The 16,361-nt window shown below is 41.2% G+C and overlaps 1 protein-coding gene across 4 annotated transcripts in view; it reads left to right on the top strand.

The window, feature by feature from the left end:
- The window catches only part of MTUS2 (microtubule associated scaffold protein 2), a 263,446-nt gene that overhangs the window by 89,899 nt on the left and 157,186 nt on the right, over positions 1-16,361 (top strand). For all 4 annotated transcript variants that reach the window (XM_077173823.1, XM_054627789.2, XM_077173825.1 and 1 more), the window contains one exon: positions 13,024-15,647. In XM_077173823.1, coding sequence (XP_077029938.1) covers positions 13,356-15,647 — 2,292 coding nt within the window. In that variant the 5' untranslated portion in view covers positions 13,024-13,355. The remainder of the gene's footprint in view (positions 1-13,023; positions 15,648-16,361) is intronic.

The following is a 16,361-nucleotide window of genomic DNA, read 5'->3' as shown; positions in this document are numbered from 1 at the left end:
TGTTACCTGTATAGAAGTATCCTGTAATATTGAACAAAAACACTTCACTTCTAGACTTAATAATATTAAGGTCTCTTTATAGATCATGGCAAAAATGTGCCAGTATCCTAAAACATTTGGTGTCAAGACATCCTGACTGCAAAACTGGGAGCTTCTGACACTAGATCCTTCTTATTCCATCTCCATACCCTCCAAATGAATGTGCAAATGCATTACAAACTTTCTGATTCATTGCCCCATCACTTTTTCTACGTCCAGAATCCTACAAGTGTTTCTTGTACAAACTACCAGAGCTCTTCTCTAGCCAGATGTTTCCAGACATTAATTATTTTTATTTGGAAGCTCTTGAAGAGGCAGCATAGAAGTGTGAACAGTTATCTTTCCTCATGCTGTACAGAAGTGAGAGTTATTGTACTCACAGTGCAAACACTGTGGCATGTCCATAACTTTACTGCTCTGAGTCATCCCCTTGACATCTGTAAGATGACTTAAGATAATAAAGTTCAGCATGTATGGAAGCATTTGCTGGACAGGAGTTTATAGTTCCCATAGGCGTTATTTATCCATGTTGCATATATTAGGTTTTTTTATTGCTTTTTCCCAAAGTTTCACAGATAAGTTACAGAATAAGATTGGGAGGGAGGTCACATTATCCACTCCTCTTCAAGGCAAGATAATCTAGAATTGCATAAATCCTAAGGTTTGTCTAAAATGTTCTTAGAAACATCTAATAATAGTTCCATGTCTCCTTATAAAATTTAGGTACAATGTTTGATGAACCTTACTGGCATGCAGAGGTTAATTATGGGATACTGCTTTCCTACTAAACATTTATCTTGTGTTTTTCTTGATGACCCGTAATTTCTTACTGAAACATTGACATGCTCAGAGATGTACGTGATGTGCAGATCTCTGCAGTTTCAAGGAAAAGCAATCTTTAGTTTTCCCATTAGTGCAACATTTCTACTTCTGAGGGTTGCATTGTGATCTGCCTAACACTCTAAAATACTTTTATGTATATTAAAATTACTCAGAATGACTTTGAAAATACAGTAGTATTTTCAAAAAAAAAAAATACAGTAGTTACTACATTCCTTCTGTAGTTCTTTGAGAGCATGTAGGTAAATTGTTGTCTGCTGTTTTCCACGGCCGTCTTCTTTTGTAACTGTTTCCAAACATCTACAGTATCTTTCCAGTTAAGGACACAGTGTGGGAATATTACTGACTACTTGGCTACTGGTGCACTGTGGATTAAGAGGCTGAAGGAAGCCAAGAGTAGACATTTTATTTGGAATTATTTTTTTTCTGGGGTGCTGAAGGAACTAAGAAAGAAAAAAAAAGGCAACTTTGGATCACTGAGACTTCTTTACTTTGGGAGAATGAAAGGCAGAGTCCCACAGACTTGCTGAAAGTAGATGATGCTATACTGGTGTCATGGGTAAGTTCTCTGTTTTGAAGAGCAGTCCTTTAGTTTTAATGCTACCCATATAAGTGAAGGGGGTAAGGGCAGGTGGGTGTTATGACAGCCCTGCTGCAGCTCAGACCAAAGCCTGGCCATGTCCAGCTATGCATTCTTGCAGTATTACTCATTAGTCATCACTAAATATTTATTCAGCTTAAGACACACATTTTGCAAGTGGCAGAGTTGGTTGTAGTACAATTTTTTCTCCTTCTTACAGATTGAAATGGTCTGCCTTATTTCTTCAGTTCCTTTTGATTTTCTGCTTATTTTCCTGATGGAAAAGACCTCTGTTTCAGTAACGTGTGTAATTACCCTTATAGCATGGGATTTGTTACTCTATTAGAATGTAGGGTTTAATTGAAGCAATGTGGTGCTGATTCAGGTAGAATAAAAGAAGTTTTAACATAATTTTGTGTGCTGCTTTTGGCTTGAATATTTTTCTTTACAGCAGCTAATGTGGTACTGTGTTTTGGATCTGTGCTGGAAACAGTGTTCATAATTCAGGGATGTTTTCTTTATTGCTGAGCAGCACTTGCATAGTCAAGACCATTTCTTGCTCTCACACCATCATGCCAGTAACTAACCTAAAACTTTTACTTGCTCCACCAAAGTGAATTTGAGCAGCTGAGTCTATTCTTGTCTGTATGTCACTGGGAGAACAATTAATTTAACATAATGAAGCAAATAGGCACTATAATTTTCTGGCAGTAATAATTCACTGACAAAAATGTCACAGATGTCAAACAGAGGGAATTTCTTGTCCTACTTCTCTGACACTTTTGAGTGAAAAAGGATCTCAAGTGTAGCACTCACATACCAGGTTCAGCAGGGAAGGTATTTAGAGTAAAGAGCCATTTTTAGCTTCAGTTTTTTCTCTACAAGAGTTAGCAGAATCCTGGGACAGCTATTTACAATGAATAGTTTAGGGTTTAGATATATGAAACTTGTGTTTTGAATGATCTTCTGAGTTTTAGAAAATGCACTCTCTAACAAAGTAGCACTGATTTACCCGCACTGAGTATATTCTTATAGGGGTCACTTTCATTTTGTCTCCTTACTTTATGTCGTCTAACCATGGCCACACAATGAAGTGCCTTGGCCAGGAGAGATAGAGCCAACCTAAAACTCAACAGATTTAATAATAAATATTGTGGCATGAGGAAGGATTGTATTCTCCTGTTGGCTGAGAACTTGTGCCTGCCAGTTTTACCTGAGCTACTGTAACTCACTGGTAAATGTTAGGTACCCTGTCTCTGCCACATCCTTGGTGGCTCCAGCATTATTGCTTCTTCTAACCCAAAACTGGGGCTTTTAACTGCAAAGTAGCCTTACTGTACAGGTCATTCTTCTCCATTCCTGTAGTGCTGAGCAAATAATTGCTGCTACATTTTCTGGGTACTGTTTTTGGGCAAAATTCACTTTATTGCAGATAAAAATAATAATTTCAGGCCCCACTGTGTCTTTTTCAGAGGCATTTCCAGCAGTGTGTCCTTGCCAAAGGAATTTCTCTCCCTTTGAAGTTGCTGCTGTCAGAACCATGGAAAAAATTGATTAAAAATTATGGACTAAATTCTGTCTGATTTCACCTACTCCAAGCCATGCTCACAACTGGACCAATTTTAGGTCAGAATGCTCAGAACCCTTTTGAGCCTCCAAGGATGAAGGCTGTATGACCCCTCTGGGCGATCTGTGCCAGTGTCATTATAACCTCTGTCATTATAACATTTTTTCCCTCTTACATTTCTTACATTCCTCTTATGTTCCTTATTGCAGCCTGATTTTCTTTCTGCTTCTTTTCCTTTGGCTGAACACCTAGGAGGTGAGTCAGGCTCTGCCTTCTCTATTATTCCCCTTTCTAGGCAGTTGAGAAGAAGCTATTAGGTCATTCCCATGCTCCAGTCTTTCAGGCTAACACAACCCCGACCCCTTGGCCTTGTATTCATGCTTTTTATGCCCCAGATCTGTAACCCTTTTGGTAGCCCTTCTGTGGATCCTCTTCATCCTCAGCAGCCTGAGGCCCCACACGAGGACACGGAGCTCCAGGTGCCTCATGCACGCCAAGCAGAGGGCAGGGTCACTCCCTTGACCTGCTGGCCACTCTCTGGCTAAAGCAGACCAGCACAGGGTTAACCTTGGCTGCTGCAAGAACACACTGCTGACTCATGTTCAGCCTGTCCTCCACCAGCACTCATCCCCCAACCCGCTCCACCAGCAAAGCTGGAAAGTCTTGAGCAGTTCCTTGGGAGACCACATCCTTCTTCCTTCAGTTTGCAGATGCAGTCAAACTGGATGAATAAGGAAGGGAATTTGCAGGTGCTTCCTTTACTGCACCCCGTTTGGTTTTTTTTTTAACCTGATTTCAGTGTTTTGCCTTGAAAGCCCAGCTCTTTGGCACATGCTTCAAAGCCTGAACCTCTTCCCAACTTCACAAGGAGGGAGGGAAAACAAGTGTATGGTTGGGGTAAGTGCAGAGTGGGATTACTGCAAGTTGAAACATTGAACTCAAAACATCCCTTTCTCTTCGGGCTGAGGAGGTGGGGGCTTGCTGGTTTTCAGCTGATCTGTATCTGATAGGTACAGGAGATGCCTGGGGCACAACTTTGGATGATAATTAACAGCATTAAAAAAATAAACAAAAGCTATTAAATCCTGTAATTTTATTGTATATAAATTTGATGTTGAAAAATACAATAAGGAAAACAATCCCTAAGTGCACAAGCCTTTCTGATTGGAATGCATGGTGATAGAGTGCTGTAGCTGAATTTAATTTCTGTTAATTTATGAAAATGGGGGTGCAATCTTTTGACAGACAATTTGTTCTAAGTGTTTTTGAGCAACATACACAAATTTTTTTAAGTGGAGCAAATTTAATTGTTTACAGAGCAGTGCTGGCTGTGGAGTGCTTGTAGTACACTTTCAGGATCAGTAGCAGCAGGAGGATAATGCATTAGTTGTGCTTCACCTTTCTGAATATTAAGATTTTGCATTCTGCCTTCTGTGCTCTCAGGTGAGAACTCCCCTGCCAGTTCTCCTTCCTGTGCCCTTGGCCTCCACAGACGTGTGGTGCAGGTGGGCATCTGAAATTCCAGCTTCTCAGTCAGAGTGGCCTGAGTGGAATAATTGCATACGTTCCTCCTACCTTACTAATAGTTGGAGTTACACCTGGAAACCTACTTTATGTACTTTACTGAGCCTGAATAAAACCACACTGAGATGCCCTTCAGTTGGTTGTAGTAACTGTTGTGACCAGGCTACTTCGGTTAAATCCAGTGCCCAGTCTGGATTTTAACACAGTTTTCATCCTGACACTGCTTTTTAAAACAAAGTAACAGCGGTTTTTTCCTTCCCTTAGGTCTATAGTCACAAGTCATAATTTGTTCTACATTTTGGAAATGTAGATTTCCCAATCTCAATGTTTGATCTGTATTTTGGAAATACAGCGGCATTTTGGAAATATGGGTCAAATTATCAAAAATGTTTTTTATTGAGGTTAAAGCAAATGAGCAGAATTTTCTGATAATGCTTCACATTTGTTTCCGTTTTTACTGATGGATTGCAGTAATGTTTAGAAATTTTGACTGCAGTAGCATTTCTGAACTTTGACAGCATTACAGAGCTGGTTGTGGTTCAAACGGAAATGTGCAAACCTAGCAATCTGAAATTAGGGTTCTAAATTCATATTTAGGTATTCAGTTGAGAACTGACACATTTACCTGCTGTTGAATTCAGTAGAATTCAAGAAATTATGTGGAAAGACAGTTTACCCTTGGCTACACTCGAAGTTAAAGCTGAGTTCAGTATCAGCTGTAACTGCTTTATCAGCAGTGGGTAAATTTGCTGGAGTAGACAAAGCTTCTGAGTTTCTGGGTTTTTTGCTCAATAGGAAGCAAATTTATGAACTTTTTTTTCATGTTTGAGTGTTACAACTAAATCTATTTATTTCTGTCTCCCAGATGTTTTTTGGAAGCCAGGAAGGATTTAGCAGTCTTAGCAAAAAAAAACAATGATCATTTTGGAAACATTTCACAATCCCCTTTCTGTGTCAAGATTTTGTGCTGCACAGAAATAAATTAGGCAGTGTTTTGGGGCCCCACGCATCCACCATCCAGATGTTGCAGATTTCATGATGAACTGCAGTTCATGTTTTTGGATAGAGAGGGACATAGAAACTTTCTGGCTGGGCTCTGGGAGGCGAAGGCACCAGAAAGGATGGGCAGAATCCCTTTGCTGCTCCCTCTGTTCTGAAAGAGAGCAGTAGGAGCTGATGGTGCCTCTCTCACCTTCACTGCAATCTCCTGTTTCCATCAGTGGCACCGTGCCCAGGAGTGCTCAGGGGTGCAGTGGGGCATGTGTGGTGCCCCTGCTGGCATCTGGGCAAAAGAAAGAGTGCAGAGGGCTGTCCCCATGCCTCCTGTTTGGGGCTGACCCCTGGGTAATGTCTCAGCATGTAACAGATGGGCTGCACTGTGGCAGCAGGACTTGATTTGATACATAATTTTTCTTCCGTTTGTTTGCACTTGCTTGGGAGGAATCAGTTTTTGCCTTGACTGTATTTTTTGTCCAAGAAAACTTCTTTACTGCTTTCCTTCTTGCCATTTTCATTTGCTTTATGGTGCCTTGGGGTGATAAGGGAAAATTTTCTCTCCTTTGGGCTTTTGATTCGAGCTTTCCTTGTGCTGCCTGTGTTTTGCTCATGGCTGTGGCAATAAAGATCCACATGGCTTGGGCTGAGGTCTTGCCTTGCTTGATTTACCAGCTCATACTACTTAAAAAGCCAGGATGCCCTTATCTGATACTGTCTTCACAGTGGCTTTCCCTGAGGTTCTGCTGCTTGTTTTTCTTTCCTCAAATTGAACAGCATTGGGCCCCAGAAAGTATGAGCTGTTCCTAAACCTTTAGCCAGGTGTGCTTGGAATTAAATTTAATTTGGAATTAAAATAAAATCAGATATTTTTTCAAAGGTTAATTGCTGTGATTATCAATCAGCCTCCTGGTTGCCATTGCTAAGACAGACTTCTGCCTTTTTGGAGATAACTAATTAATAGGATTGTTTATATCAGAGTATGTTGTCTTATCCAACAGTCAATATTTGAAAGCAAGTAGAAATGTAAAAATAAAGAAGTCTTGAAAAACAACTATTCAGGCTTATGCCTGGTGGAGACTTGATTGATGTTAATAGTGAAAATAATCTGTCAGTTTTGATAATGAAAATCTTTAATCCCAAATCTTGTACTCCTTTGAAATAGCAGTCAGCAGGATACTTTCCATATAATGTACTTTGGGAATTCATCCCTCACAGGTGATAAATTTTTAGAGTATTATATTACAAAATGCAGTTTTGACAAACCTCCCCCCCCCCACCAAACTCATACATTTACAAGTTTCTTAAGAAAATAAAATGATATACATTATTTGGAAAGGGTTTTGATAAGTTTTCATTGAAGACATACTGAACCCCACAGAGTAACTGGAGATAAACTATGAAGCTGTACAAAAATTTCTGCTCTCGCATTGCCATTGCCACTGCCATGGCAGGAAAAATTGTGGGTGTGTTCCCCAGGGTGACCATGAAAACTCAGGTTTCTTTAGCCAAGAGCACGTGGATGTGGTTGTTTCCATCCTCAGTAGGGCCTGTGAGATAAACCACTGCAGTGCTAAAGAGGGGTGTTCAGCCAAAGGAGAAGCAGTGCACTCCCTTTGCTCCATCCACTGCGTTGGTGTTGTCCAGCTGCCATACGCAGGCAACTGAGGATGCATGGAAGTGCTTCTAACAGGGAACATCTCCTTCGGGCTTTTTTCAGTGTATTCAGAAAGGAAAGTTGCACTTGGAAGCCAATTACACATCATGGCACTGCCAGCTGCTGCAGTGATCTCCAGGCCTGGAGTCTCATGCTGGCAGCTTATTTTTCAGTCCTGTTGTTTCACGTGCTGGCACGTCCCCTCCTTTGGGAAGGTGAAGGGACAACCTTGCTTTAGCACCTCTACCTTTGGCCGTGCTTTCAGGAGTGTTGCATGTTGTGGTGATTTCCAGCAAACTGGAAGTGATGCTGCTTCCAGGGGATCTCTCAGGTGTGTTGTATAAGGAAATTGTATTACTGAAAGCTTGACCCAAAAATCTCTCTGGAAATACAGGGAAGAGAGCCAAAAAGAAGTGGCTCATCCTAAGTCTAGTGAAAGCAAGAACCAGGAGTTCTCCACTGGGCTTGTTATCACCCTGTTACTTAGGAAAATAAAAATACTGATTTGGGTAGGGGAAGTAACCTTTCTGTGTTACCTGATTTGCCATTTGAAAATCTTGGCAAGATGAAGTAAATTTGAAATATTATTTGGAACTGAAAATGAAAATGTTTGATTTAGAAAATGTTGAAGCTAAATATGGCAAACGTTTGAAGTCTGTTTTGCTCATAATAATTTTTATAAAATTTGATAGACCAGCATAAATTGATTAGGTGGACCCTTGATTGATTGATTTGGTTTGATAGACCAGCATAAATTTATTAATTATTTTGATAAAATGAAATCTGTTTTATTATTGAATAAAAATTAAAGTATACCAGAAAAAATTGCCTTGGCCTATGAAACCATAAGTTGTTCTATCTTCAGTTTTTATAATTGTACTTATAAAGGTATAAAATATGCAATCATGTAAATAATGAAATCATTAAAAATTATTGACTATAGAGACATTAGACACACTAAAACATGGAAATTCTGGAAAAGCTACAGAGCTGCACTCTACAAAAGCTTTTAATATCTTCAAATAATTTCAGTTTTACTTTTGAATTAGAACTGCCCTCCTGCCACTTTCCAGTGTGTAAAAATTTGATAGATTTGCTCTATCATCTTTTCTTTGCCTATGTTCTAATTGCTTGTCAGGCAGAAAGTTGTCTCTCTGAAGTACTGTCCTCTTCATGACAGACAGCAACATTTCCACAGGACCTGCCAAAGATGAGATTATGCTGTAATTTCCTCAAACAGCTGTGTCTGCTTTGTTATGAATAGAAGCTGTCGGGGACTGTATCCAAATCTTTAGTTCTCACCCTTCCAAATCACATTAACAAAATTATCACATGCCTGGGTGAGCACTTTTCTACCACTTTTAATTAATTCCAATTGTATGTTACCCACTCCAAAAGGTTTATTGGCTCTTTTTTTTTAATATCCTGCTATCAGCTTTCAGCTTCTGTCACCATCAGAAATAGTTCTTCATGAAGATTTGGGCTTCCCAAGGAGATATTCCCACCTCCTTTCCATCCAGTGCTGTATTTGTTTCATCTGTGGGCTCAGCTCTTGGCAGCCTGCAGGGCTGGCATTGCATGTGGTGGTATCTTGTCTGCCAGAGAAGGCCTCAGTGAAGCTCTGCCTGGTTTGCCAATCCTCCCCAGTGGCATTTCTTGGGACAACTGTGCATTTCAGGAGGCATCTGTTCCGTTTTCTGTAGTAACTGTAAAACCACATCTGTTTCCCACCTCATGCAAATATATCCCTCATCTGCTTTCCTCCATCTCCCTGCATCACTGCACTGGTCAGACAACAGCAGTGTCTTTCTCGTGGGCCAAGATTTCTTCCTGAGGGTCTTTTTCTGCAGGAGATCTGTGGGTATTGTAATGCATCCAAGACTCTCATCCTTTGGATGTGTGCTGCTTGTGCAGAGGGCAGCAGAGCTGGAGATTGTGCTCAGCCCTTGTCCAGGATGCTCCGGGAGTTTAAAAACTTGGAGCTCTTGATCTCATGATAGCCTCTGAGGAAAATGGCTGGAGATTTCTCACTTTGGGCTTTGAACTGAGTTGTGATCAAGCAGTCATAGCTGCCTTCTGTGAGGACAAACACCCCATCAGGCCTCCTGATTGCTCCCTGAGTCATTGTCAAGTGGGCTGGTGCACAGGTTCCCCCCATGTATAATAGAATCATAGAGTTTGGGTTGAACAGAGCCTTAAAGATTTTCTAGTTCCAACCCCCTGCCACGGGCAGGGACCCTTTCCACTGATGGGGTTGTTTGAAGCCATGTCCAACCTGGCCTTGCACACTTCCAAGGATGAAACAACCACAACTTCTGTGGGCAACATATTCCAGTGCCTCACCGCTCTCAGTAAAGAATTTTTTCCTAATATCTGATCTAAATCTCTTGTCATTTATCCTAGTCCTGTGAATATTTGCTTATGTAAAAAGTAATTTTCCCTCCATTTTATAAGCTCCCGTCAAGTACTAAAAGGCTGCAATGAGGTCTACCTGGAACCCTCTCTACTCCAGGTGAACAACCTGCCTGTGTAACCCTATTTCTTGGGCAGCACAACCCACTACCCCATTGGGCTGAGAGCTTTTGCCTTGCAGGAGTGGGCGGCTGACAGGGGTTGCTGGCCCATGGCTGACCATTCACAGGCTACTGGCTCTGCCCCAGCAATTTACTAACTCATTGTTTTCTGTTGTTTGGGGTTTTTTTTGTTTTGTTTTGTTTTGCTTTATGGTAGTAGCAAGAGGCATCAGTTCAGTGGCAGATGGTAAATGAAGTGTTCAGGTGCTTCTCATACACATGGTACTGAAAGAGCAATCAGTCTAAGCCATGCACAGTGTTACCAGAACACCCAGATGTTTTTGGTGTATCTTGCTGTAAATATTCTGGGTTTAGACTCTCAGTACTGGGATGGGTAAGCAGCTGTAACAGCCTGTATTAGGAAATGTTTATAGAGGAAGCAAAATTCTCAACATGTTTCAGGTTTTATTTCTTTCTTCCCATTTTTATTTGTACATGTGCTTTGATAATTCCTTTGCATATCTCATAATTATTGCTGTTCTATTTTCGTGGCAAATTGAAAACAGAACAACCAATATTGTGGAATTCTTCACAATTTTTCTTTTTTCAATTCCTATTGAGGATAACAATATTTCTACGCTGCTTGTTTAACCAAAAAACCCACTGCTGTTACTATTCAGAAGCAGGCTGCTGCATTCTTTTTCCAGCCAGTTTTATTCTACAAACTTGAGGTCTGCTGATGCAGTCCCTGCTGCATGTCCTGGGGCAAAAATTATCCAGCTCAGCTTCTCCTTCCTCCTGATGTCTCCAGAGGTTAGGGTGAGACCTGCTGGCCAAATGTAACTTGGAGTGTAGTGGAGGAACTGCAATATCAGATGGGAAGAAACTCTTGTAGGCTTCTTTCCTAGATCATCATTAAATGGACTCAGGTTTAAAATAGAGTCTCATAAGAGATAGACATCTTAGAAGGAACCTGATATGGCTGGAGTTGAACAGAAGTATTTAATTGTGTTTCTGGCTCCTTGAACTTTTCTTCTCCCTGTGGGATTCATAGCTAAACATAGTCTGGTGGATATAATTTTGTTCCACTCTCTAGCTTGTTCACATCACTTTGTAAAGGGTTTTTGTTTTGGTTTTTTTTCCACAAATACAGTTATAGATCCTGCCAAGACGCTGTGACTTGGAGAGCTATGACTTCATTTTCTACTCTCAGCGGTTCAGAGGGGATATTTTTACATTATACAGTATCAAGAAAATTTCATCCATATAAATCCTTACACATGCCAAGTTCAGTCTTGACGATTGCAGACATGTTTCTTGTCCAGAGTCCCTAGTGATATGCTGCTAAGTGATGTAGTGTTGTCTTTGTTGGGCTTGAGACTCCTCTTACTCCCTTCTCCTGTTCTGAGGAGGGCATCTGAAGTTAGGAGGTTCATGTCCCTCTCATCTCAGAGCATTCCTGCACAGCAGGGAGTGACTTCAGATGTGTGTGTGTCAGCCAACATCAGTCAAGAGAGGTGAGTAATAAAACATAGAGGAAGAGCCAGCAGAATCCAGACACAGCTGAGTCTTTTCATCTCACTGACTCCAAAGAGCATAGTGAAGTTGAGTCTGGACAGTGCCATTTAAAATAAACTATCTTGCAGAAAACCCAAGCCAAAGCTTCTTAAATAGCAGCTATTTACAGAAGAATGATCAAATCTAAGGTCCCAAATGTAACACAAAACCATGTATCTTACTTCCAAATGGGCCTATCACAATATGTAAATGTTCAACACATTGACTGAACCAAGCTCCAAAGTTTGTATTCCCTAATAGGAAAATACATTATATTTTTATATTAATTTAGTAGGAGTCTTGTATGTTCTATAGCAGAACCTTGTATTATTTACAAGCTGTGTAGTTATTGTAATGGTAGTCATAAAAGACATTACAAAGTTAAGCAGGCAGTATTCTGCAAAAAAAGAAAATATCTTTGGGTAATTGTATGGGTGTTAATTGTAAGAATGTAGTAGATTCTTCAAGTCTTTGACATCCCTAATCTGAGGCTGGATGCCGCAAGAAGAGATGAAATTGGAATGCTGGGTGCATAGAGTCCATCCTTGTCAGCTTTAAGGGGTTAGTCTCAACTGGCAGCATCCTGAGGTTGAGCAGAGCCCTGTGTTTGAGAGGGGCCAGGTCTTTCCTGACCTTCATGTTAATAAATTTGTACTAGCAACGTTAAGCCAAAGTGCTTGGTCTGGTCTCTGAAGCACACCAGCATGGTCTCTCTGCACACTGTGTGTAAAGATGCTTTCAGTGAACACAGGGATCCAGACTGGCACCCAGACACTGTAGACAGAGCACTGGACTTATTCTGCACTTCTAATTAGTGCCCCTGTGAGCCCCTGGCTAGAAACCCAGCACAGCTGGGAGTATCACAAGTGCTTTGAATTCCAGCTTCTGGGAAATGTGGAGCATGTTACAGTTTCCAGTGTCCATGTTTCTTTATGATGAAGGGTATGAACACACAGGGTGCAAGAAATATCTCAGAGAGTGAATTTAGGCATGAAACAGACAGAAATCTCACCTTCATCTTGTTGGAGGTGATAGAAGACAAAATCTGGGCTCCCAAAGCCAAACATGTGAGGGAGCCAAAAAGAGATGCACTGTATTGGGATTGGTGTAGAATTCTCTATATTTAAAAATACACACATTCATCTGTCTGAGAAAAAATAGAACTTTTCTTTGCAGGCCTCCAGCCATAGCTTTTGCTTTCTTGGAATCTATAGATCTGGCTAAGAAATGTTGAAGGGGGTGGGGTGTTGGTGCAAGAACAGCAGTGATTTCTACAAGGCAAGGAGAGAAACCCATAAACAACTTCTGTGGACCTGGAATTTTATTATTGATGACTAATCTGTATAGTGATGCTTTAAATGCTTCAGTAGCCACTCTTGGTGTAATAATTGTTGAAGCAATATGCAAATGTTTAGACCCTCAAGACTGGATCCCATCCTCACCTGGCTATTTTTGTCTATTTCCAGTTGTAAACCTATGTGTCTTAAAAACAGTAACAACCACTCCTCTAACCAGGACAGTTTTTGCTGTGTAACTTCTCGAGTCAGAGATCTGTCCTACACTAAGAACTTTTGCTGGGAGCAAAAGTGTAATTGAAATAGCATTTAAAGTGTTTGAAAACACTCTGTCCTAGGGTTATACCTGGGAGTGCTGTTGATTTTAAGTTTAATTTAGTTAGCATGATTTCTGACATCAGTGTAATGTTGTCTGTTTGGGTTTTTGTTTTATTTGTGTTTGGGTTTTTTCCCCTTAGGTTGGCTGGATTAACTGGCTCTCATTCAGAGGGAACTTGGCAGATCTATTTTGCTTTTGTTGAACCTCTCTACAGCACATCATAAAGATTTCCTAGGTCCAGGAGCTGCAGAAAAGACAACTGAGCAGCAGAAAAATGTGACTCTGAGAAGAGACTTCAAGCCTTCTGATGATGAATTTTCTACTGAACAGTTCTAATTTAAATATATAACTGAAGTATGCATAAAAGTTAACCTGGTAGGGAAAAACACCTTCTCATTAATTAGAACTGCCAAAAAAAAAAAAAAAAAAGCAAAAAGAAAAAAAAAAGCAGTCAAAGCTTGAAGCTTCAAAATGAGTACTCCACTAATTCCAAACAAGTCATGTTATTCCCAGCTTCACGACAACCGCAGTGAAATAAGAAACAACAACGAAAGCATAGTGAATGTTGGGGATACCAATGCCAACCAAATTGTAACAAAAGTTAGAGCCACTGATGGGGATGTTAAGAAACATGATTTGACAGATGAGAGTGGGAATATATACTCTGGAGGAACAGAGAAAGTGACTCATGTGCCTACAGAGCAGAATAAACTTCTGACCTTCAAAGACTCTCGAACCTGTCACACCAGTACACAGGAGAGTAAGCTGCCCTCCACCACAAGCAGGGAAATGGGGAAAGACTGTAGGACCACTGAAGCTAAGGATATATCAAGGCATATCAGGATTAGCCGAGGACAAAGTCTGTCCAATTTAAAAAGTAGCACAAATGATGCCAACCTGGAGGTTGTCTCCAAAGGTAATATTGACTTCACCCAGAACATTCCTAAGGGAAAAATGTCCAGGACTGTGGAGGTGGAGAGAATAAAAAGGCTTTCTTTGGGAAGACCAAGTAAATTTTCTCCTCAGCCTGAAACATTTGCAAAAGACAGCGTTGGTCGTGTGTCGTGCAAACGTCTGCTTTCTGCATCATTGGACTCCATTGACAGGTCTCACCACTTGGTAGGAAGTACAGAGAAATCCCAAAAAACATCCACGGATCATTTTCTTGGGATGGTGTTTTGTCCACTTGACAATACCTCAGAGGAAAAGACTGTATTTTATTCCACACCATCTACCTCAGGGAACAAGAAAACAAGTAAACCAGAAAATGTACCAAATGTTAGCATTGAAAGCACATTGCATACTTCTCATTCTCAACATTCAGCTGTTAAGCTCAATGAGGTTGCTAGTAAATCAGAAGCACAATTAGGTCAGGGTGATAAAAGCAAAAAACTGGAGCTTAGGACTGCACCATCTCTACAATATAAAAATACTTATCCACAAAAGATAGAGAGAATTATGCTGGTAGAGTTCCTGGGGTGTCCAAGAGCTGAAAATACAGCAGTGCAGGAACAGAAAAGCTCTGGGTCTGACATGTCAAAAATCCAAGAATCCCATTTTCATGACACCTATAATAAAGTAGAGGACCCATTGTTAAGCCAGGTAGTAACTCATCCTGATGATAAATTGCAACATGATAACATCGCCATCAGTAGGGAAGGAAGAGGAAGCAATGACAGTGACATCAGGGCAACCAGCCAGGCTGGTGAGGAATATTTTACTGATGAGGAAATGGAAACAATATTTCCACTCACCTGCAGTAGTAAATCCAGCATCAAAGTGACACCGAGAAAAAACAAAAATTTGCATGAAGTTGACACAGGTTGCACTGAAACAGTTGGTGAACAGATATCTTCTATACATGATATTAATCCACCTGACAGCAAGCCCTTGGAAGTTAATGAGAATAAACTGATGCTAGTCAAAGAAAGCACAGAGGATGCCGTTGTGCCTGCTTCTGATCCGTCAGAACATCACAAAGCGCGCAGTGCAGAGACAGTGTCAAACCAACAACCTGACAGTCACAGCAGTGATGTGGAAACCTCAAATGTTTCCAATTCAAGTAAAGAAACAGCTAATGTAGAGAAACAGCCTCCAGAGGAAGCACCAGAGAGCTGTAACATTCCAACAAAGGCTGATGTCTTTTTATGTGTCCCAACTCCTGTGCGCCCAATGGCAACGCCGGATGTTAATGGTCAGCCCACACTATCAAACAGTAATTTGAAGGACCTTTATGCACTTCATGATGACAAATTGTCACCCTCCTCAGTCCTACCTCCCATTGACAGCACACAGTTGTTAAACTTATCCCCTAAAGTGCCTATCAAGACTGCTTGCAGCAGCGCCATCCCAAAACCTATCCTGGTCCACCCCAAGGGCTCCCTCACAGATAAGGGCGGTGTGGACAGTGACTGCAGTGAAAAGCTGGAAGAAGGTGTTGAGATGAAGCCTGCCATCCCCCGGCCCAAACCTGTGAGACCTAAGATCATCACGTACATTAGGAGAAGCCCTCGTTCGATGGAGCAGCTCGACCCTTTGTTCGCGCCGGCGGGGCTGCCCTTCGACGGTGCCGCGTGCAGCGTGCCCGTCCCTGCCGAGCAGAAGGCGTCCAGCGGAGGGGAGCCAAAGCCCGCCGGTGTCCTCTACGACAAATTTAAACCTGACCTCCAGAAGCCAAGGCTCTTCGGTTCTGGACTAGTAGTGTCAGGCATTAGGCCCCCAGGTCATCACTTCGGTCCGATGAGCGAGAAGTTTCTGCAGGAGGTAAGTTTCTGCAGCTTGGACAGCTGCTTTTGTCTGCCAAGTGGTGATTGTTTACTTATTTGCTGCTGCCAGAAGTTAGCTCTCAAGCCTCAAATAAGAAATAAATCCTAAAACAATGTGTGATCATTAGGAATAAACTTACCTGACTGTTCTGGCAGTGACCCTGTTGTGATATCTTAGCTGTTACTGGAAGTTGTTACTGTGTTCTTCCAGTATTTTCCAGCATTTTGATCACCTGCTAGTATTATAAATAGGGATGTTTAGAAAGAAAAAGACATGCTGAATTGAATAAATAATTTTTTTTTTTTTTTTGCTTCCTGAAGAATAGCTTTGGGAAATTATTGTAATTTGCCCATAGAGACTCTTCCTTCCTAATGGGAAAGTTGGCAAGTTTTTGAAGATAGAGCACTAGAGGTCTACACTAATTCCATTCTGTTTAGCTGTATGGAAACCCAGGGGCCATCAGAGCTCTTTTTGGATTACACATATAATACAAAAGAAGATTTAATGCTGTTTCTTACACTGACTTGCACCTCAAAAAAGATTTCTTCTTTTCCCCAGAAAGCCATCCTAAGCAGCCAAAACGTGATGGAAATCCCTCTAGACGCCTCTGGTTCCAGATATCTCACTGTGTTTCTGCCTTGTTAAACTGGGCAGGAGCCTTGGGTTCCCAAAATCCCTGCTAGGAGATGAACACAGTGGAGGAAGGATGAG

The sequence above is a fragment of the Agelaius phoeniceus genome, chromosome 2, assembly GCF_051311805.1.
Source record: "Agelaius phoeniceus isolate bAgePho1 chromosome 2, bAgePho1.hap1, whole genome shotgun sequence".
Lineage (NCBI taxonomy): Eukaryota > Metazoa > Chordata > Aves > Passeriformes > Icteridae > Agelaius > Agelaius phoeniceus.
Note: the sequence above shows the minus strand (reverse complement) of the source record. Positions and strands in the feature narration are given on the sequence as shown.